This window comes from Narcine bancroftii, chromosome 9, assembly GCF_036971445.1.
Source record: "Narcine bancroftii isolate sNarBan1 chromosome 9, sNarBan1.hap1, whole genome shotgun sequence".
In the NCBI taxonomy this organism is placed as follows: Eukaryota; Metazoa; Chordata; class Chondrichthyes; order Torpediniformes; family Narcinidae; genus Narcine; species Narcine bancroftii.
The window spans coordinates 105,563,977-105,587,854 of record NC_091477.1 but is presented as its reverse complement, the minus strand read 5'-3'; the positions used below and the strand labels follow the sequence as shown (position 1 = coordinate 105,587,854).

General features: G+C 35.3%; 1 protein-coding gene across 11 annotated transcripts in view; it reads left to right on the top strand.

The window, feature by feature from the left end:
• The window catches only part of lrch3 (leucine-rich repeats and calponin homology (CH) domain containing 3), a 108,174-nt gene extending 84,716 nt beyond the window's left edge, over positions 1 to 23,458 (top strand). For 3 of the 11 annotated variants that reach the window (XM_069897183.1, XM_069897176.1, XM_069897175.1), the window contains 7 exons: positions 3,244 to 3,324; positions 7,911 to 7,971; positions 9,461 to 9,577; positions 10,126 to 10,244; positions 11,656 to 11,793; positions 13,953 to 14,030; positions 17,508 to 19,510. In XM_069897183.1, coding sequence (XP_069753284.1) covers positions 3,244 to 3,324; positions 7,911 to 7,971; positions 9,461 to 9,577; positions 10,126 to 10,244; positions 11,656 to 11,793; positions 13,953 to 14,030; positions 17,508 to 17,714 — 801 coding nt within the window. In that variant the 3' untranslated portion in view covers positions 17,715 to 19,510. Of the gene's footprint in view, positions 1 to 697; positions 855 to 3,243; positions 3,325 to 7,910; positions 7,972 to 9,460; positions 9,578 to 10,125; positions 10,245 to 11,655; positions 11,794 to 13,952; positions 14,031 to 17,507; positions 19,511 to 22,556 lie in introns of those variants that run through there. The other 8 variants (XM_069897181.1, XM_069897180.1, XM_069897177.1 and 5 more) reach the window with 5 other exon arrangements.
• The last annotated feature ends 420 nt before the right edge of the window (positions 23,459 to 23,878 follow it).

Genomic DNA, 23,878 nt, shown 5'->3' with positions numbered 1-23,878 from the left:
TGTTATGAGACGCAAGTAGGACACACGAAAAGCAAACCACCAGTTGTTTTCACTGATTCTTAGCAAGTATGTTTAGTGTCCCCAGCTCTGAAGATCTCAACTGTTGCTGTGGCTCGCGGGAAAAGGAGTGCGCATGGGGAAATGTCAGTTCCCAACTGGCAGAAGATGCATATATCCATGTAGCAACTGGTAAATCCATCTTCAACTATCCCACTGATCTCCCAACCGCTCAGAATAATAAAGGCCACCAGCAGCCCCCACAGTAGCACTCCAATCCATCCACCTGTAGCAGGCAGAGAATTTCTGCAGAAGGTCTAGCCCTGACTCAACAACATACAACTACACAGTCAGGCTCTGATGACACTGGCTAACTCCAAATCACTTCATTTGTTTCACAGACTTGAGAAGCTCTGCTATAAAGTTATAGAAGCTCAATTTGCTTCAAAAATTTGTACAAATTTCAGCATAAAATTTCTAAATCAGGACATTCATTAACTGGGTATTGCCTGCAGTTTGCAATCATGTACGATTAAATTACACTTCGTTTAGTCCACTAAGGATTAATGAAATAATATGAAGTCATGCTGGATTTATGGGTTTACTGAAATTCAGGAATTCTTGTAAAATAGTTTGTGTTGTGTTATTTACAGCATTATGCTTTTAAAATATTAATTTCAAATGTTTTTCTTGCTCCCAGGTCCTAACTCTGGGACACTTTTATAATTAATGATCAGCATGTGGCGGATATTTTTGACCAATGTCAGTTTCAGTTTATTTGCTACGTCTTGAATTCTCAAGTCAAGTTTATTGACATCTGATAGTACAACTTGACGAAGCAGTGTTCTCTGGTCCGAGGTGCAAAGCATGCAAACACAGAACACGTACAGACAAACAACACACAAGCAAGACAAGTATTCATATGTTCAAGTAAATAAATAAATAAGCATTTTTCATCGAATATGAGTGTCTCAGGTAGTTAATGTGAGAGCAGTTCCTTTGGTCGTTCAGCATTCTCAATGCCCGAGGGAAGAAACTGTTCCTCAGCTTGGTGGTGCTGGCTCTGTTACTCCTGTATCACTTTCCCGACAGGAGCAGCTGAAAGATGCTGTGTGCGGGGTGGAAGGGTCCTCTATGATTTTGCACCCCCTTTTCATACAACAATCCCGATAAATGATGTCAATAGGGGAGGGAGATAATTCCAAAATTATATCCAATAAAAACTGGTGAATATACATAATATAAATAAAATTATTCAATCCCTTTATTCTAATGTTGGTTAATTAACCCAGTTGTAAAGCTGTAATCATGAGTATTGGCACCATTTCTATTTCTCATTAAAAACTGCTCGAGCAGTTACATGATACTTTTATTACTTCTCCTCAGATGCAACAGAAGAAGAACTAATGGGTTGCGCCAAAAATATAGGGGAAATAAAAGTCAGTTTACAAAAACATTGAATTTTGCAGATTTTTTTTCATCCATATTGGTCATATGGTGCGTGTTCTCAAGATCAACCATTGGTGATTTGTTCAATGAATTCCAAAATCGTTATTAGAGAGGCAGTTTATCAAGCAGAACTAGAAACTTAACATTGGGTTCACAAAAGTGACAGAGAACGAGAGAGAGAATTTTCTTTTTTGTGAAATATCGGATAATCGTCTCAACGTTTTGAAATACTCGCCATTATCAGGTCTTTCATTTTATTATCAAGTACAACCTGACGAAACAGCATTCTCTGGTCTTTGGCACCAAACACGCATACAGGCAAACAATTGTTTAGTAATATTAGAGTCTCGGATGGTTAGTGTGAGCAGTTCCTTTGGTTCAGCATTCTCATTGTCCGCGGGAAGAATTTGCTTCTCAGCCTTGTGGTGCTGGCTCTGATTTTCCTGAAGGGATTAGCTGAAAGCTTGTAGTCGTATACCAGAGAAACAACCCCTTTGCTTTACGATGTCCATGCCAACTATCCTGCTCCCATTTTTAAAATCCTAATTACCAATACTTAGTCCATAAACCTCCATGCCTGGTGATTCAAGTGCACCTGCAGAAAAATGTTGTGAGAATCTCTGCTTCCAGCACCCTGTCAGACAATGCATTCCAAACTCCAACTACCCTTTAGATTAAAAAAAAATGTTCTTTGTATCCCCTTGAAACTTTTTACTCCCTAAACTTATCTCATATAGATACCTCTCTGCTGTAGGGAACATTCATCACTGTCTACCCTATCTATGCTTGCAATTTTGTACACCTCTGTCATGTCCCCCTTCAGTCTTCTTGGCTTAAAGAAAACAGAAAAGCCGATACAATCTCTCTTTGTAACTGAGTTGCTCCATCTGGGTATATATGGATTGTTCTGTTTGAAATAGGTGAAAATGACTGTTACAATTAATGCAACTTTGAAATCTGTGATGAAAAATGGAATAGAATGGATTTTGTTTTTCTATTATGAAGGGAACTTCCAATAAATGTTTTCAGCCATCTTTACTAAAACATTCATTGCTCCTTTTCTTGACTGTTAGACTTGCTATTTGGAAAAAAAATGAATAAAATGTGTCCTAAAATTATTTCATGGTGACAGTGTTACAATGGCACATTGAACCATTCACAGGTAGAAAAAGATCTTAATATAAATTTTGTTTCAGAATTTTTATTTTGAAAACCTCCTACAAATTTAATAATTCTGGTATTAACTTTACTTCGAGTTTTTTTTAATCAATGCTTACTTAGTGTGCCATTCAGTTCATTGTAAAACTGTCCATTGGAGTACTGTCGTGGTAATAAGATGTACATAAGTGAGTGGTTGCTGATCAATAATGATTTCTGTCCTGAAATCTTTGATACTGTTTAGTGTACAAATCTAGGAAGAAGTACTGAAGCAATGTTTGCGTTGAGCATAAAATTTCTATTTAAATCCAAAACTTTCTAAGAAATAGGATGATATCAATTCTTCCAGAATAGCGATTGGCTATTGATTCTCTAGTATCAAGCAATTTTGGTAGAATTTTTTTAAATTCTATTTTCTTAAAACCTAGGAAATGGGTTTATATTTATTTTGATGCTGACCTATGGCAGCAACTTTTTATTATGCAATTCTGACATCATCTGTGAATCCCAGACCAAACTTTAGTAATTGATATAAACCAGAATATGCTAGGCATCCTCAGGCTGTCCCTTGCCGATTTTTTTTAAAAGCTGTTGGACTCTCATGCTTAAAGCTTTCTCCTCTGCTTCTCTCTGTAACAGAATGGCTTTGAACCGCACTTCTTCTTTGAGATTGACAATAACACCAATACCATTAAACGGAGGCCTGGCTCTCACAGCAAGGTGACTAAGCAGCTTGTGTGGAGTTTGTGGCTTTGTTTTGATTCTTGTTCTCTTTTATATTCTTTGCCTGATGTGATAAGTGAGTATGGCTTCTTTCACAAGACCAAATTTACAATATTCTTTTACAAAAGACAAAAAGAAAAATAATCAAGGTAAATGGAGTTGACACTGCTAAATTTTTGTCCTGTATCGTTTGAGAGAGATGTAAATCAGGAAAGGATAAAATGATTATTGGTCTTCAAACATTTTAAAATAAATGACAATACAAACAATGTATAGAAAAAAAAAATGAAGATTTAATTGTTTAGGCTTTGGAATGGGCTGGTGAAAGATTCTACTCAATCTGCATGTGAAAACTAACATTTGAAATGGAAAACTTTTGACAATTAGCTTCATCTTTAACTTTGCCCAATGTACATGAAATTTTAATGAAATATTCTAACTAGACACCATATTAATTCATTGCTCGAAATAGTAATCTTTGAACATTGAAACCATTTCCTAAGGTTAGTAACCAGTAAGGTTCTGGATCAGAATTTTAGTACTTCCACAAATTGCAGTATTTTACATTTCATTCATTTTCTTTATACAGAATTTTTTTTGCTTGTTTTCTTTGAACTGCGTGTTTTGCTGCAGAAATGTAAATTGAAATAAGGAAATAGAACTTATTAGGCAATTATTCTCTCAAAGATTAATCCTGTCACAATCTCCTCACATGGCAATGAAATAGACTTAAATAAATTAAAATGTTAATTTTCAAATATTCAATGGCAGATCAGATCTTTCCTTGTAATAAACATCCTGACTTATTTGCCTCAAGTTATTTTTCATTGTTAGGTACAATTATTTCGCCCCAGATACTAAAAGCTATTCTCCTCTCCCTCCATCCTCCCCACCCACCAACCCCTCCCCCAACCAATGTCGTGCATTACTCCCCCCACTGTTCCAGGTTATAGATTTTAACCCGAATGTCAATTAAGGTCACGAGGAAAGGAAAACATCATTTCTATTTAATAAAGTGAAATATGATCCTTTATAATTATATTGCTCATATTGTTCTATATGTGAGAAAATGTTGTATAGTCAAAACCACATGGATACAATATCTTATTTCTACTAAAGTGAAAGATTGATAAGAAGGGAATTTGTTACTATTCTTCAAAGGTGGTCATTCTTCTCTTCAATGAATTGTTCACAACAAAAGCTTTGATTTAAATAATGAAAGCTGATCAGTCTTGTTCTGCTCTGGATTCAGTCTACAATGAAATATAGCCAATTTTATGGAGCCATGATATTATTGGAGTCATTGAGAATTGGTGAAAGCTCAAGGTTGATTGGAGTCATGTCTTGCACAAAGGAAGACGTTTATTTACTGTTGCAACTGAGGTTAGGTGATATAAGAACTAGAGGATGAGTTAAGACTGAAGGGTGAAATTAAACATTAGAGTGATCTTCGTGTGTGGTGAGAGTCCGGAATGAGCTGCCAACTGAAGTAGTGAATGTGGGCTCGATTTTGTCATTTAAGAAAAGTTTGGATAGGAACGTGGATGGAAGGAGTATGGAAGGCTGTGATCTGGGAACAGATCAGTGAGACTAGCTGGAATAATACTTTGACATGGATTAGATGGACCAAAAGGCCTGTTTCTGTGCTGTAGTGTTCTGCAGTTCTGTGGAAGGAATTTGCCTAATAAGCAGAGATGGAATCCATATATCTTCAACTACTTCAACTTCGTCAATGGCCACGTTTCCATCATAAAGGCAAAAGTGAGAAATCAGCAAAAGATGTAACCTGTTTCCACATAATAAAAATAACTAGACTGTGCCAATTCACATCATGACATTACCACTCAAAGAGGGTCCACATACCTTCTGTTAGCATGAATTGGTATTAAGATTGCTGAAATATCCTCAATAATTCATTCACCATATTCTGTGGCTGTTGGTTTGCCACTTGGTCCATAAAGCTTTCACTTTCTAAAAATTCATGGTCTCTGCTGGACAATATTGTGTTTGTCTGCTTGTGCCTTAGAAAATTTTAGATAATAAACCAAGCTGGTACATGTAATCATTTCAGTTAAATATTTTGAATGGTTATTTAAAAACTTGCTGTGATGAATTAGATTCCTGTCGTCTTAATTCCCTCCCACACAATGTGTTCATTAATAAAGCCACAGAGTCAAAAAGTCTTTGGTATTTGCATTTTCTGGTGTTATAAATTTTTCACCATGGGTAAGTAGAGAATTGTACCTGTGGAAATTGTACAGTTTAGGTTTTGCTTTCAGTTGCTTTATTTCCAAATCAGTATCTGTCAATCTCTGCCTTAAAATCACCGAATGACCTCGCTTCCACAGCTGCCTGTAGCAAAAAGATTCACAATTTCTAGAAAATTTTCCACATCTCTGTTTTAAATTGATGTCCTTTTAACCTGAAATAATGCCCTCTTGTCAGAGAATCCCCTACCATGGGAAACATTCTTACCACATCTGGTCAGTCCAGGGCCTTCAGCATTTGAAATGCTTCTGAGATTCTCCCCCCCCCCACCCTCATCCTTCTGTACTCCAATGAGTACGGTCCAAGAGCCGACAATCATTCCTCATATGATTCCTGGTATCATTCTAGTAAATCTCTAAATCCTCTCCAACACCAGAATGTCTTTTCTCAAATAAGGCACTCAAAACGGTACATAGTACTCCAAGTGAGGTCTCACTAGTGCTTTATAGAGTCTCAACATTAGATGCCTGCTCTTGTATCCTATTCCTCTAGAAATGAATGCCAATAGTACATAACTGTACACTTTCCAACATTATATTTCATCTGCCACCACTTTTCCGATTCTCCTAATTTTTCCAATTCTCTGTAGTCTTTCAGTATCCTCAGCACTTACCACCTATTTTGGTATCATCTGCAAATTTAGACACAGAGCCATCTATTCTATAATTCAAATCATTTATATACAATGTGAAAAGAAGCAGCCCCAACATTGACCCCTGCAGACCACTGGTAAGTGATGGCCAACCAGAATAGGAACCCTTTATTTTTACTCTTTGTTTCCTGTTAATCAGCCAATGCTCTAGCCATGCTAGTATCCTTCCTCTACAATAATTCCATGGGCTGTCATCTTGTTTTTCAGCCTTATGTGTGGCACCTTGTTGAAGGCTTTTGTCTATCCTATTTGTGATCTCTTCAAAAAATTGTAATAGGTTTGTCAGGCATGATTTTCCTTTAAGGAAATAATGCTGACTTGGACCTATCTTTTCATGCTCCTCCAGGAATTCCCTAACCTCACCTTTGACAATTGACTCCAGCAGCTTCCAAACCACTGATGTCAGGCTAATAAGTCTATAATTTCCTTTCTGTTGCCTTACTCCCTTCTTAAATAGCGGAGCGACATTAATGATCCTCCAGTCCACAGGAACCATACCAGACTCCATTGATTCCTGGAAGGTCTTTTCCAATGCGTCCACAATCTCTACTGCCGAGGGTAGCTTCCCAAGTACCTACTCTCACGTGATCTTGACCACACTCACTTCTCTTCTGAGAGAGCCACGAGATCCCAGTATGCTATTATTGTCTTCCACAGTGAAGACTGATCAAAAATATACATTCAGTTTCTCTGCCTTCTCCTTGTCTCCCATTACAATTTCTCCAGCGTCATTTTCTACCGATCCTATGTCTATTTCACTTACTGTTTTACTCTATATTATTTTTTTAAGTTTTTAGTATCCTCTTTGATATTGCTTGCTAACCTCCTTTCATAATTCATCTTTTCCTTCCTAATTACCTTCTTAGTTTGACTATTGACTAGCTATTCTGTAATTTTTAGGCATTAGTTTGTCTCAACCAAGACCCATTTCTTTGATTGCATGTCTGCACAGTGATCTTTATTTAGAAATACCTTAACTGGCTCGAATCAGTCATCAGCTTTGTTTCCCAACTGAATTCAGTGGATAGTAAAGTGGCAGCCCCACCTGATTCTTTCTACTTCCAATTACAGGTTTTGTGTTTTCACTGGTATGAATGGATTACTGCAGCCTGCTATTGCCCTACCATAGGCATCCTGTTTTTAAAAAAAACATGATAATATGCAATGGTATAAGTAGATTTTACTGCTTGGTAGTTTCAATCATTTACAAATACTAATTATATTGTATTGCACCTTCAGTCAAATGTTAGTTATAGAATTAAAATTGTTTTGAGAGGGAAGTAAATGTTGATCAAGGCTGCTACTCAGGCCTCCACAGGCTGACTGGCCAAAATTACAAAATCTTATTATAGCATGCAAAGCACAAAGGGATTGCTAAAGCTTTTAACTTTAACTATTACATTTAACCAAAATCTTTTATAGAATTAACTAATCTCAGTTCCATTTTATGCTCTAAGTCACTGCTTTGTTCCAACGGAATACCAAGATGATGACATGGTTTGGAATTGAAGAGGAAGCAAGATGTATTGGACAGTGGCTGATTGCCCAAGCTCTGCTATTTGGAAGCATTGTTTGAAGCTCCATAAATTTGCACCATATTTCTTTTTCTTTTAGTGTGGCATATCTGCTACTTTTTTTTAAAAATCATACCTTTTCCTTACAGAATGAAGACAAAGCAGCTCTCTCATCAAGTGCCTCTACTACTCAATCATCTGTACATATGGGTAAGAGAAAACCTATATCAAAAACATTCTGCAGTTTCCCTGACTATATAAATGAAATAGTGTATATTGTGTTTTCTTCTTTTGATGTGAAGTAAAATACTTATTTTTAAACATTACTGCATTGTATTAAGTTAAACAAGAAAATCTGCAGATGCTGTGATAGTAGTTTACACAAAAGAGCGATGGTGAAGAGAGGGAGACAGGGCCGGGTCCTAATGGAAACCGGAGAAGTTTCAGCCTTTTTCTCCTTTTCTTCAGCTCTCTATCCCCCTTCCCTCTCTATTCAGTTATCCCCTCCCCCATCACTTATTAGCTTTTTTTTCTCTTATGCTCTCCCACCCATATCCACCTATGACCTTTTGCCTGTGAACCTGTGCTCCTCCCCTCACCATTTTATTCAGGCGCCTGCCTGCTTTTTGTTCATACTTTGATGAAGGGTTCAGGCCCGAAGTGTTGGTTGTTTATCTTTATGTTTGCTACATAAAGAATGCCGTATTAATTGTTGAGCTGCTCCAGAATTTTTGCTTTGTATTACACACAGATCAAAGTTCAGTTATGGGATTTTATTATCTAATATTATCTATCCACCTGGTTAACAAAATAATCATGGCAGGTGTTTCAAAATGCTTATTAAGTCTAGTAATGTCACAGTTTGTTCATAAAACTTTAAAACACTTTGCAGTAATCAGTCTCTGAGCATAGCTCAGCATAGCTTCACATTTCCTGATAGACTGATGATGGACTCATGAGTAAGAATATAAATAGAGTTATTAGTTCTTTTGGGGCATAATGTTTGGGTGATACTGACCATCTAGATCTGTGCTTACTTCAGTGATGACATTTGGCCCTACATTGGTATAATTCAATTTGTCTCAATATCATTTGGCTTAAAGGTGAAATAGATTACATGGTAAGTGTTTTGTACTTCTTGTTTGTGCTGTTAAAGCTTGTCTATATCACCCTTTCTTTTCTCAGTTAAGTAGCTTGTGGCTACTTTTGAATTGCCAATGGGGGGAAAAAAACATAGTGATGTTGTCTTTGAACTTTTGAAGCAGAAAAATAAAATGATACACTTTTGAGTCAAGCTGTCAAAAATATGGGTATGCAGTATGTAATCAATTCACAAAACAATCTGTTTCTAAATTCTTCTAAAGTTGGAAATTAAAAGTGAAAATTATAAACGGCTAGAAATGCATTAATAGGTTTGGGAAAATTGAATGAAGAAAGCAAATGGTAATAGGTGTGAAATTGAAAACCGAGTTATCCCCAATTAAAAAAAAAACATCATTACATTTAAACCAACTTATTACAAATGTATCAAATCATCATTCAACCTAAATTATAGTGTTTATGTTATTTTAATATTTGTTTTTTCTTTTTCATTTCCATCTCTGTCTCTTCCCCTGTTCCAACTAATGTTAATCGAACTTTGTTTCTTAACATTATCTTCAAATTCTGCTCATTCTTATACCCTTTTGTCTGGCTGTAGCCCAGCCTGGTTCTCCTTATCCTAGTTCTTCTCCCCACTTTTACAAACAGTCCACTCAAGCTTACCGACCTGAGAGCTTCCTCTTGAGAGCAGCCATGCGGGATGAAATGAAAAAAGGTGGGTCTGATTGAAAGTAAATTTCACCCAACTCAGTTGATTATTGAAAACTGTATCAGGCGGCAATGATGGTCCATGCAATTTTTCACTTCTCTGCATGTATGTACTATTTCTGATACATGCAGGTATCATGATACAATAGAAAATTATATTTTTATACATTCAAGAGTTGTGCACATCTTAGCTTGAGCCAGTATTTCCCATCCCTACTTGAAAAGGTAATGATCAGCTGCCTATCCACAATGCTGTTATGGAGGGACTTCGAGGAGTTTGACCCAGGAACAGCATTATGTTGAAGAAAAAGATGATCAAGTTGTCCACTGACTACCTATTGCATTTTTCCCAAATTAGTTATTCCTTTCTTGTTTTTGCTGTTTGAACTGAGTGACTGTCAGTTGATTAAAAAGAATTACCACGCATTTTAAGCCAAAAAGTTTTAATCCCACTGAATCTTAACAAAGGAACTTGAAGCAAGAATATGTCCAAGATCATTGAATCTAATGTCAAACACTGGTAATCACCAATGCACAATTGACTTTATTTTCTAGATGGGAGCTTTTCTGCTTCTTCGTCTCTAAGCCCTGGCCAGGATTCTGAAATACTGATAATGTTGCAGAACCAAAAGCAATATGAGGATGAACAGAGAGTTGTGCAGCAGCTAAGGAAGGTAAATGTCTACCAGAATTAAATCACTACTGCATGTCCTACAGTAAATAGATTCACAGAAATTGATCCAATGATGGATTGTAGAACGTTAATGAAATATACTAGTTAACTAAAGACAGAATGATTCCAAGTGGTACTTACCAGGAACCTAACTGCCAGGTTTATTCACTTACTCCCTCGCTGCCAAAAAAAATCTGGATTCTTAATGTACTTTTGGAACAAAGCTTAGAGATCTTGATGTCGAAAGTCATTTAGCACAGAAGCCGGCCCTTCTGCCTCCCAAGTTTGTCCTAACCATTCATACTGATGCTATTTTATTCTCCTAACATTCCCATTATCTCCCCACATACTCTATAATTCATAAACACATTGGAGGCAATTTTCAAAATCAATCAACATCTTCATTGGGACATTGGAGCAGACAGAACATGCAAACCATACAGCACTAACAATGAGATTGCGCTCATTTTGCTGGAGGTGTGTTGCAGTAGTTTTAGTGTGCCATGCTGAAAACCCTGAGATTGTGTTCATTCCCATTTATAGATGTACCATCCCCAAGCAATTACTGAGTATTATAAAATAGCATACTATCAGAGATGTCCTCCTCTATGGCATAGGTTTGTTTACTTTCATAATTATTTCTTTAACATTCTTCTTGATTGCAGTTTCATAACATGAGCAGTTTTAATACCTTTTACACTTCTGGAGTTCAAATCCCATCAAAATCGCATAAGAATTTTAAGCAGTTAATTAAATAATCCAGGAGAAAAGCTGGCATCAGTGATTGACATTGGCATTAAAAATACATCCAGTTCCATCATCTCACTGAGGAAAATAAATATGCATTATTTTACTGCTGTACTCTAGGTGTCTCCATAACAAGAGTATGTTACCTCCTAACTAGGCTCTGAAATCAGTTGACATGCTCCAGACTATGTGAAATTGATATGAAATACCAGTTTTGCCAACAATTTGCATGAATAGAAAAGAAAAATTGCATTATTATTATTATTTGGGAAACCAAAAACTTCCCTTTTGATCAGCTGGTTCTGGTGCTTGCATTAATTTGCATGTCTCTCCCAGAAAAGTACTTAAGGTAGCAAAGAGAGTATTTTTATTTTTGACCTCAACCCATCTTTAAGGTAAATGCCAACTTAATGATTAATCCTTGGCATAATAACCTGATTTTCTTTTGTGTTCATATCCCCATTAGCAATGGGGTCATATTTATTGTTACATAATGTTTTCACTATAAAACAGTAAAAATTAAATAAATGTATTCCATTAGCCTGTGTTGGATTTAAGCAAGGTTGCAGAACCAAAAATCTAACTTAATCCTGTATACTTCTTTTTATAAAATGTATTTGTAAACAATCAAGAATTGTACAATTTTTCGCTGATTTATTTCTCAGAACATTGAAACACGGTTAAAGGTTTCACTCCCAAGTGATCTTGGAACAGCACTTACGGATGGTGTTGTCCTCTGTCATCTGGCTAATCATGTGAGACCACGGTCAGTCCCTAGTATACATGTCCCATCTCCAGCAGTGGTGAGTATTCTGAAATCTAATGGTATCAGAAGCATTCTTCACAGAATCTGGCATACTCTCAGTTTTTACTTCTGTACTTAGGGCATCCAGCTCTTCAACTTTATCTCATCTTTGCCTGTTTTGACCTTCCATAATCAATAATTTGTCTTACTGCTTCTCCAACATGAACATGAAAGTACTCCAACTAAATTTAGTGGTTTTTAATGTCTGTATCAAACTCCAAGTCAATACTTTCCTGTGTACAGTAAAACCCCTGGTTTCCAAAATTCAAGCAACTGGCTTCCTCATGCAATTGGCAAAAAAAAAATTGAGGAATATATATTTTTAAAAATTTTAATAAATAAGAATAAAATAATAGGTAAAAAACACATTTAAAATTGTATCAGTAAATATTCTCTGAAATAACACAAATCTTTGGTGATAATGTGAGCAAATATTCAGGCAGTGGAGTGCCTTGGCCATCCTTTGCTTGTACCATCTGAATAAAGTTGCATGAAACAACAATGGCATCTCACAGGATGAAGAGCTGGCTGATGCCACTCGCCATTAGGATTACTCTTAAAATGTATCCTTATCCCTGCTTAGTAAGAGTCGCCTTGATTAGAGGCTTTATCTGTAAACTTGGGCGAGGGCGGGGTTAATGTTATTGTTCATCTATCGGGCGGCTCTGTGGAATGGGGAGGAACCTGCAGATATGTCGACCGTTAAATGTTTTCAAAGAATGTGACTGAAATTAAAGTAAGATTTATATATTCAAGCAAGTGAAATTTGTTTAATGTAAGTACAGTATAGTATTTTTGTCTTTTAAACTGTTTATTCTTAATGCAAGTGTATGAATTGGGCATTGTAATTCTCAAGCAATACACTTATTCGGTATCTACCAATCCCCATAGGTGCCGGTACCAGGGGTTTTTTTGGACTGAATCATCTTGTTCATAACTTTGTTTTCATCTGACTATTTTCCTACCATAGATTCACTCCTTATTGACCATTATTTTTAACTTCAAACTTAAAATCTACCAAGCCTCACCTGCTGCAAAGAATTGTCATATAACACAGAAATGGGGCCTTATGGCCACCATGTTCACACTGATCATGATGCCTATCTACATTAATTTCATTTGCCCACATTAGGCTCCTATCCCTCTTCTATTTTCTTGTCCATGTACCTATCCAAATGCCTTTTAAGCATTGTAATAATATCCGTCTTGGCTAGCTCCTCTTGTAGCTTATTCAAAATAATCACCATTCTCTGTGTGGAAAATTTATCCCTGAGATCTCCTTTGAATTTCTTCCCTCTCACTTTAAACCAGTGTCTTCAGTTTTAGACTCCCTTCCCCTGGAAAATAGATTCTGACTACCTATCTATTCTATTCTTCTCATAATTATGTAAACCTCCTTAAGAAAGCCCTTCAGACTCCAACATTCCAGTGAGAATAAACCCAGCCTATCCAATTTTGCTTCATAGCAACAGCCCTCCATTCCAAGCAACTTCCTAGTGAATCTCTCCAGAACTGTAAAAGTTACATTATCTATCCAATATTTTGTACAACTTCAAGATGGTGCCCCAACTCTTGTATTCAGTGCCTAGTCCTATGAATGCAAAAATACTAAACCCACCTATCCATCTGTTTTGCTATTTTCAAAGAGTGAACCCCAAGGTCCATGTGTACATAAATGCTCTCGTGTACCTGATTTTTTTACTCTATATGAATCTGACATCGCAACATGCATTACTTCACAAAGGTTATCAATAATTGCTCCAACCAATTTTCAGAAGGAAACCATAATGACATTAATTTGCTCACTGCATCTTTAAATGTATATTTGTAATTGTTCTCCATTTGAAATAATCTTCATTATAAGTTTTTATATAACTGCTAAATTTGAAATACTGATATGTTAAGGCAGAATTTAAAGCATTGTTAGTTTCAGCTCAGATTTTTTGTGAATATATAACTAATGGAGTTAGAATATATTCAGAGAACATTTTCTTAATTATATCTCAAAAAATTCACAGGGTTGTATGTGATGTCATGTATGTACTCTGTCAATAAATCTGAAATCTAATGCCCACCTCCTATCATTTTATACAACACTATCCTTGTATGAATCTGAATCTTAACGAGTTTACCAGTTTGTTTATCTTTTGGTTATAGCCCAAATTAACAATGGCAAAATGCAGGCGAAATGTGGAGAACTTCCTAGAAGCATGTAAGAAAATTGGTGTACCTCAGGTATGTTAGCTTTTGTTTCATATCTGCATTATTACATTTTTGACAGTTTCTGCCCTGTTGCATGATTGATACTGCCATTTTAGTGAGCCTTTAACATTACTGATGTAATATTTGCGAAATAGAAGTCATCACTCAGCATTCACATTTCTGGGAAAAAGATTAATGCACGTTATTGCAATTGTTCCTTAATTCTCTCTCTGATGCAAGCATTCCCATCCACTGCTTTTATATACTGCTCAAGATTTTGTGCTCCCTCTGATTTCTTTCTCTAAATTGGTCTTCTTACTCTTTCCCATTTCATCAGTCTTTCCTAACTATTCCACCTCCCTTTTAAGGAGATCTGGACTGAAATCTGTACTGTTCCATTGTTCATTCTCAATCGAGCAGCCTACTTCTTGACTGAAAAATTCCTGCTTTCCTTCTACAACCAGCTCCCCTGTTGTGCACTCTGTAGCTCTCACTTTTTCCCTCTCTCTGACAATGACCCCACAATTCAGAAGATTCCATAGACACTTACTTCTTTGCTTTAAAGTTAAGGATGAATTTTAATTTACTACAGTATGGACATATTCAAGTGAGTGAATTAGCCATATTTGGTTTAATGATGGATTTTAGGGCTTTTCATGTTGAGATCTCTATTGAATCTTTTTACGGAGAGGTCTTTGATTTAAAGAAATTAAAAATATAAATGCTAGAAAAACCCAGCAGATGAGAGAGCATTTATGGTAAGAGAAGCCACATAAGTAGCACAGTTAGCATAGAGGTTAGCTCAACGCTATTAGAATGCCAGTGGCCAGGTTTGAATCTGTCGCTGTCTGTAAGGAGCGTATTATGTTCTCCGTGTCCATGTGGATTTCCTTCCATCTTCCACGGCCGTACAGGGTAAGTAGGTTAATTGATCACATGGGTGTATTTGGGTGGCGTGAGGGGTCTGTTACTGTGCTGTATCTCTAAATTAAGTTAATATTAATTTTTTAAATATAATTAAATAGTAGAAGCCATGTTCATCAGTGTTCTCCATCAAATGTGGTTTTCAGTACTTTCTATTTTCATGGTGATTTCCAGTAGATTTCTGGTGTTTGATTTTCATTGTTTTAAAGAAACAAAAGTTGAATTTTGTTTTTACTTGGTTTTATAGGTATTGTGCATGTTACTTGGGATTGAATTTAGATCAACAACTAAATGTTTAATTAAAAAAATATAACTATGAAATTAACTTAGGTGTACAGTATTTTTAACAGCATGTGTTTTTTTAAAAAAAAATATATATATATATATTTAACGACAACTAATTGTTAAGCTGGATTCTAAATGCTGGTATGTATTGTGTATAACAATTTTAAATTTCCAATTTACTGATAGTATAACTCTGATCTTGTGACAAGTTTTTAATCACTTTTTAATTAAAAACTTCAGATTGCAAATTCATACTTATTTGAAGTTTATCACTTTTTAATTTAAATGAACTTTGAAGTGTGAACTTGCTCTGAAGTTTTCTAAGTATATGAATTCCCTCATAATATGCATTTTCGGGAGTCAGATCAAGTGTAATTGTTTTGTTCTGGGTGAGGATATGGTTGAATTATCATTTTTATATCTAATGATTTGAATCTTTTGATGAAATTTATACTTGAATGAACTGAAGGAAAACTAACACACTATAACTCAACATACTTTTACTATAGAGACCATATGTTTCTGCATTCTATATCCATTTGGCACCGCTTGAGTACCACATGGAGCTTTCCTTTCTTTAAAATGAGAAGTTTCTTGTAGGTGCGCCTTCAATTGAGAGAACACAGCAGGTCAGGACAAGAACAACGGGAGTAGATTAATAAAAGCTATATATTAAATATTCTCTGTGCGGAGTCCACTATCAATGATTGATTGTTATTATTAATTGCACCAGGTATATTATCAACAAAATCATGTACATTTTTGGCACCATTTTACTGATCATAAGCAAACTGGAGTAAAACAACAAATCCTATGGATTGTTGAGAGCAGTGCTGCGGCAAGTCATTAACAATTGTATAAAATGCCTCAATTATGTACGTGTGGAATAACTAGGAAACTATAGGAAATAACCATCTTCATGGCCATTTCCCAATGTCACAATTCTCAATAGCATGTTCAATGAACTGTATTGTGCCTTTTGCTTGTGAAAATCATAATTAAAGTAGTAAAATGTTAATATAAAAGCATTTTTAAATTGGCCTTAATCAAAACATTGTCCAAACCTCAGAATATTTGCAAAGCTCCCACCTTTGTGATTTCAGATTAAATTTTTGTGCTTCTTCAGTGCACCCATTTTTTTCATGTTTTTATTAAATGTGTCTTTATCTGGTCTAAGTTTTAGTCTTACAAAAGCTTTAATAAAACAAGACTGGATCCATTTTAACATCAATACTATAATCAATAATCAGGGGGATATTGGATAACTTCTTTTAACGACTTCTATCTATTCTTTGTACATCTAGTTGCTATTCTCTCCCCAAATCATTCTTCCTGTGAATCCCTCCCTTGGAATCTGCACGGTGTGCTCTTATTTCTTCTCATTGTGCTTAGTCTGTGGAAAATCTAATGAAATACTATCAGAACTGTTGTTGCGTGCAAGGATTGCATCTAATAACTATAACTTCTGTTTATTTTGTGAAAATTACAACATTAGCAAAAACATATTAAAACATTTTAAATAACATGCCCTTTCTAAAGATAAGTAATAGCTCCTGACTTTAATAAACTGGAGAGAACTGTAAAAACAAAGTTATGACATTTGTTTTTTTTATTAATGCAAATGAAATTTATCCTTGGTACTGCAAAACCTCTGCCATCCAAACAATTGCTTTCATAGCAGAATTTTTGTTTCTATTTCATCAGTATAATCAACCAATGTGATCTCTACTTTTACCGTAAACATGAGAGAAAAAGAGAGATGAGTATTAGTCGACTCTTTTCCTGTTCCTGCTTCACTTTAGAAATTACACAGTACAGTGCAAAACAGCCTGACTAATGAGTGAAAAATATCATCCCGTGTCAACTGAAATAATTAATGCAAATGCAACATTGACAGGTCAGGCCTAGCCTACTGTTGAAACTTAAATTTTATGATAAGAATATAGTTAAAATAGGCAGCAATAATCTGCGGCATCTTCCACAAAAATATCATCCATCTGTGAAAACAAGTTCCATCTAAGTAAAATATTTGATCGAATAGATTTTTCGACAAATTCATGATTCTTAAGGAAATTTATCACGAGAAGGGATAACAAAGAACAATTAATAATTAATGTTAGAAATAAAGTCAACATTTAAACTGTATGCTGGCATATTGAAGCTAATTGTGCACTCGTGTTTATTGCGCATGGCTCTGAATTGAAGCAAAGATAAAAGTAATTCTTAGTAAATGTTGCATGCTGATTTTCTCAACTAATTTTTCTTTGTCATTTCTCTCCTTACTCACTGAAACATTGGAAGGATGACCTTTGCTCTTCATCTGATGTGCTCCAAGCCAACCTCCTCAGCACTCAAAAGACGGTTGACATGCTACTGACTTTGGGAGCAAGCATAACCAGTCCTGTTCTAGCCCCTCTCTCTGGTGGCCAGCTTGCAGGCTTTGCTCTCTTTTACATCAATGTTATGCTTCTGCTTTTTGCTTTATACCACTGGGTCACTCTATTCTAATTAGAAGAGAAGGTATGTGCAAGGAAGAGGGTGAGAGAAAGGGAATCTATGAAGTGAACTGCACCACTGGGTTTGGTTGAAAAAAGTTCCACAGAAAATGTTTTCTAGTACTTGAAGATATTATTTTTAATAGAAATCAATGAATAGAATTCCAATATTTTTGAGAAAAAAATTGTAGTGCCTTCATACCATTTCTTTAGACATTTAATGAATTTTTAAGACAAGTTCCATTTTTTCCTTTACTCATCCAGTCTTCTCAACGTACTGTTTCGCTGAAACATTAATGCAAGCACACTCACAATCGAAACAGTTGTGTTAACGTTAGGTTGACGCCCTGTCCCTTGAATGGCCAGTGTAAAAATTGGAAGTTGGAGAAACTTTGAATATTATTCACTATGAATCTATTCTGCACATATAAGCATGCAGAAATTCAAATTAATATGCCTATTGTTTCACTGCCTTCAGTATTATTACTGGGTGTGTAATATTAACAGTTATAGTACAACTGCTGGGCTGTTCTGTTTAAAATATCTGCCACAACAGAAGTTCAGTAGCAGTGGTTTTGTTTATTTTGGAAAAAAAAAACAAAATGATTTTGGACAATCTATCCAGATTTTTGGAATGCATCAATTGTAAACACCTTGATCCTGTTCCCGTGGTTGTAGTTCTAGCACCTTTGAAAATTGTACAGCAAATGCAGTCTGTTTCAAAGTCATTTCTGCCTTCTCTCAGGAAATAAGTGAAATTCTACATAACATTAACAAATGAAAATGTAATCAAAATTAACACTGTAAAGACTGGCTCGCCTAGAAATAGACAAAATCTTCAACTCAAGAACTTGTGTGATTGATGTTAATGAAGAATATGCTTGCTTTTTTTTAGTTACAGGTATCTTACCAAAACAGGTACATAATTGATCATTTAATTTATATGGCTTTTTTTTGTCTTTGATTTAAACACTATCGCCTGAGAAAATACCTCCACAAATGGAATTCTTCTTTTGCCTTTACCGTGAAACATTAAAGATATTATATGTTTTAAAAAGACTGGCTTTTTATATGATGCCTTGTCAAACTGGATGTTGTACAAAGCAAATTTTATTGAATCTTTGGTCAGAAAGTACAATTATTTTTTTGAGCAGATGACTTCCATAACCAGCTTCCAATTAACTTTGCTTTTTCATTTATTTCTGCTTGTTTTCATCAACTACAGTAAAAATTACATTTTGCAAAATGGAAAAATATTTTGCAAATGTTTATATTCTGTTCAGAGTAGCTGATATTCAATTCAGTAACCATAAGTACTTGTAGTTAGGTCACTGAAAATATTTTTATTTTGGTCAGGATTAGTTGTACAAGACATGAGTCAAGTCATTTTAATTTTTCTCATATTAATCACAGCATGCCTCATCTTTGCTCCACACCAAAGATGGTATCAACCTAACATTTTGCAAAGGAGAATATATAAGTAATGGTACAGTTGTATTTTGTTCACAGCATTGCCTAATAATGTAAGGCTATATTTATGAAATTTAATTTAATGACAAGTCATTTTAAGAAACAAGAAACCTTTTCTGAATCTTGACCTTCACTTTCCTAATCCTTGCCAAAGTTCATGCCCAGAGCCTGTTCTCTTGGTGGTGAAACTGAAAAGTGACTGTCCAACAGAATATTCAAACATAATGAACCATCACAGCATAAATCATAACTTTCCAGCAACCTTTGTACATGTATATCCCTTTCCATAATGTTTGGGTCAAAGTCACCTTTTTTTTCCTTTATTTGTCCCTGTGTTCCATTGTTTTAAATTTGTAATCAAACAATTCACATGTGATTAAAGTGCACATTCCAGATATTATTAAAGATGATTTGTATACATTTTGATTTGACCAAGTAGAAATTACAGCACTTTTTATATATAATTGTCTCATTTCAGGACATCATAATATTTTGGACATTTGGCTTCACAGGTGTTGAGTACTTGGGTTTGTTTAAGTGGTGCAGGTATAAGAGAGCTAGGCTTGCTTCTAAGCTTTTGATCACCTTTGGAGTCTGTAGTTGCCATTTTCAACATGAGGACCAGAGTTGTGCCAGTGAAAGTCAAAGAAAGGATTATTAGACTGATAAACAAGACTAAAACGGTAAGGGACATTGCCCAAACTTTAGGATTACCAAAATCAACAGTTTGGAGCATTATTAAGAAGAGTGTTTTATTGGGCTCAGTAATTGTAAAGAGACTGATAGGCCAAGGAAGACCTCCACTGATAATAGAATTTTCAACAAAATAAGGAAAAATCCTCAAATGCCTGTCCAATAGTTCAGAAACACTCTTCAGGAGGTGTGAATGCATCAATGACTACTGCTGTAAGAGACTTCATGAATAAGAAATGCAGAGGCTACACTGCAAGATGCAAATCACTAGTTAGCCAAAGAAAGGACAGCCAGATTATAATTTGCCAAGAAGTATTTAAAAGAGCCTGCAGAATTCTGTAAAAAGGTCAGATGAGACCAAGATTAACCTACATTAAGAGTGTTGGCAAGAGCAAAGTGTGGAGGTGTAAAAGAACTCCCAAAGATCCAAAGAATACTGCCTCATCTGTGAAATATGGTAGTGGAGGAATTATGGTCTGTGCACTTATTTTCATTGATGATGTAACTGCTGATGGCAGTAGCAAAATGAATTCTGAGGTGTACAGAAACCTCTTATCTGCTCAAGTTCGAGCAAATGCCTCCAAACATCATCTTACATCAAATCAATTATCCCAAACATTGATAAAGCAATAAAGAAGTTTTTCAAAGCTAAAAACTGGAAAATTCTTGAAAGGCCAAGTCAGTCACCCAATCTAAATCTAATTGAGCATGCCTTCCATATGCTGAAGAGAAAACTTAAGGGGACAAGCCCCTGAAACAAGCAGGAGCTGAAGGTGGCTGCATTAGAGGCCTGGCAGAGCATCACCAGAGAAGAAACTCTGCACCTGGCAATGTCTATCAATCACAGACTTAAAAGCAGTCATTGCATGCAAGGGATATGTAACAAAGTGTCAAATGTGACTAATTATACATAACATTTTGGTGCGCTGAAATGAGGGGACTATGTATAAAAAGTGCTGTAATTTCTACATGGTCAAACCAAAATGTACACAAAATCCTTTCATAAAATCAGGAGTGTGTACTTTAATTACATGTGAATTGTTTGATTACGAATTTAAAAGTGGAGCATAAGGGCAAATAAAGGAAAATAGTGTATTTGTCCCAAATATTATGGAGGGCATTGTAAGTCAGGAGTTGGAATGGTGGGTCATTTATTATTTCCATACCCTAAAATAAATTTTAACAGTCCTATTGCCTTCTGATTTATTTGATTCATTTCAAATATAAACTTAACCCAAGACCTTTATCATCTGGATAATTATCCATCAATGCATTTTGCCACTCAACCAGTAGAGGATTAAAACATCGTTTTAATGAACAGATAAATGTTATTTCTCATTAATTAAGGCAAGATGTTTTATAAAGTCTAACAGAAAATACAGTATAATAAAAATAGCAATTTTCTGAAGAACTTTAAAATATTTAAACTTTATTGTTTCCACAACTTGAAAGTTAGAATGTTGGCTTTCATTGCTAGAGGAATTGAATTTAAGTGCAGGGAGGTTCTGCTACAGCTGTTCAATGTACTGACGAGGAAAGACATGAAGAACTATGCAATTCTGGACTAGTTGAGAAAGAATGCATTGGCTTTGGAGGCAGTACTGCAGAGTTTCAGCAATTTAATTCTGGAGATGAGAGAGTTGGCCTATGAGAAGAGATTAAGTCACCTGGGATTATACCAGTCACCTGGGATTATACCAGTGGTTCCCAACCTTTTCCTTCCCGCTCATATACCACTTTAAGCAATCCCTTACTGATCATAGAGCATCTATGGCATAGGGAATACTTTAGATGAGTGGAAAGTAAAAGGCTAAGAACCCTGGATTATACTCACGAAAATTCAGAAGAATAAAAGGGGATCTGAAAGAAACATGGCATTGTGAAAGGAACAGATAAAATAGAGCCACTTTGCAGAATTTTAAATTTTGACCATAACTGATTTTATTACATTATTTCCAAATGTGTTGCAAATGAAATTTGTAAGAAATTATTCAACCAAAAGGTAGTTTCAGTATTGGAGCAATAAATCCATCATTTTTCTGATAAGAAAAGGGATCAGTAAAATATTTTCAATCTTCCACTGGACAATCAATACCACTAAAGGTAAAATGTTAATGTGTACTCCACTTTCCGAAACACACGTATAGTTGAGATTTATCAAAGACATTGATTTGTTGTCTTAATGTGTTGAATAAGAAATGGGTGCATAGATCACAAGAGCAGTTTTAACCATGCATGTGGAGAATGAACGGTCTACCAATAATAAACTAATCTAATGTACTATCATTTTAAAGATATTTATTTTTACTCACACAAAGGCAGCATGTGAAAAGTACTTCTGTACTTGTAAAATTGGGAATTAGATGTGCAAAGTTCATTCAAAATGACATTTTTATTAGGACTACCATCATCTGTCAGGCATATTGTGGAAAACAATGCAGTATTAAATTATGGGCATAGAATGTGAAATAAGTGGTGATTGTGAAAAAGCTATAAGCCAGTGTAACCATACGGTGTACCCATTTCATTGCTGTTTGTCCACTTCCAATAATTTGTATGCAAATTATTTTATCATTTCATTTCTTTAGGTCTTCCAATTTTTATTATTTTACGTAAGCAAATAATTTGTTAATTTTCTTTTTCTCCCCTCTTTTCATTCCCCTCCCTTTCTCTTGTTTTTGATTTTGTGTAGGATCGGTTGTGCCTGCCCCTTCACATTCTAGAAGAGAAAGGACTGGCACAGGTAGCCATGACTATAGAAACTCTGCTTCAACTCGCCCCTACCAAACAGCACCATTAATCAACTGTCTAGAGACTACGAGTGTGGGGCATCACCTTCAAGAAATACTTTGGCAGCATAATAAAAAGTGCTACATGTTGGTCTGCATGGTGGTCATATTTACCACATTCTTTTTTTAGCATCTGAATGATAACTTTCTGTCTTGTCAGCAGAAGCAAATTAGTTGCTAAACATTACCTTTTTTTGATTCCTCAGTTCTGTTACTTTTCCAAAAAATCACCACTTCATTTACTAGTTTGGGTCCCAAGCTCATAATAGCATTCACGCTGCTGAAATATTGCACAGAGCAATCTTAACAACAGATCAAGAAACTAAAACAAAAAACTTTTGAGTGGATTTCTAAATTGTGGCCCTTCCTGGTTTGTATGGCAGCCAATAAGATCAAGTTTGATAACAACAGACAGGACCATCTGGGACATTGGAATTCACAATAAAGTTCCGCATTCTCTGACAAAACACGCAAAAACACTGTCTAGTAAGAAATGCTGAGAGACTGCAGAAGTACCTGAATGTCCACTCAGTACTTCATATAGGAAAAGTATATTTCAAAGCAAATGAACCCCATTAAAGATGGAATCACCAGGATTCTTAAAAGGGAATGTTAACACGTTTCTAGAAATCCACGTGTAGAAACTATGCACTGATTGTACTCGTAAGTGGATCAGTACAGTATGAATATTTCAGGTTTGGTGACAGGGTTTTCTTTATTTTAAAGCATGGTTATACATAGATACTGCTTTCTGTTGCTTTATGTATGCATTTATTCTGATATGACTAAGTGGCTTAATTGAGCTTTAAGAATTAACTTTTAATTTTTTATTTTTGTTCATAGACTATACATTTGTATTTATTCATAGTACATAAGTATGATAAAACAACCACTAAGTAACCTTGGTTGCTCAGATGTATTCAAGCAATGTAGAGCAATGCACTTTATCATGAAGTAGCATTGACGATAACTTCACTCAGCTTCATGACGTGAGAATGAATTCTCTTTATACATGACTTTAGTACCTTCCACTACATTTTTGTTCATTTATGTATTTTTTTATATAGTGTAAACTAACTATACAGTGAAAAACAATGATATGCAGACCAAAACATCTTTACATGAGCACTAACCTGACCTTTTAAACTTAGTTGTGGATTTGACTTAGAAGACTTCATTGTGGAATAAATTGCATCCACTATTTCTCATGATGTAATATTTAAAT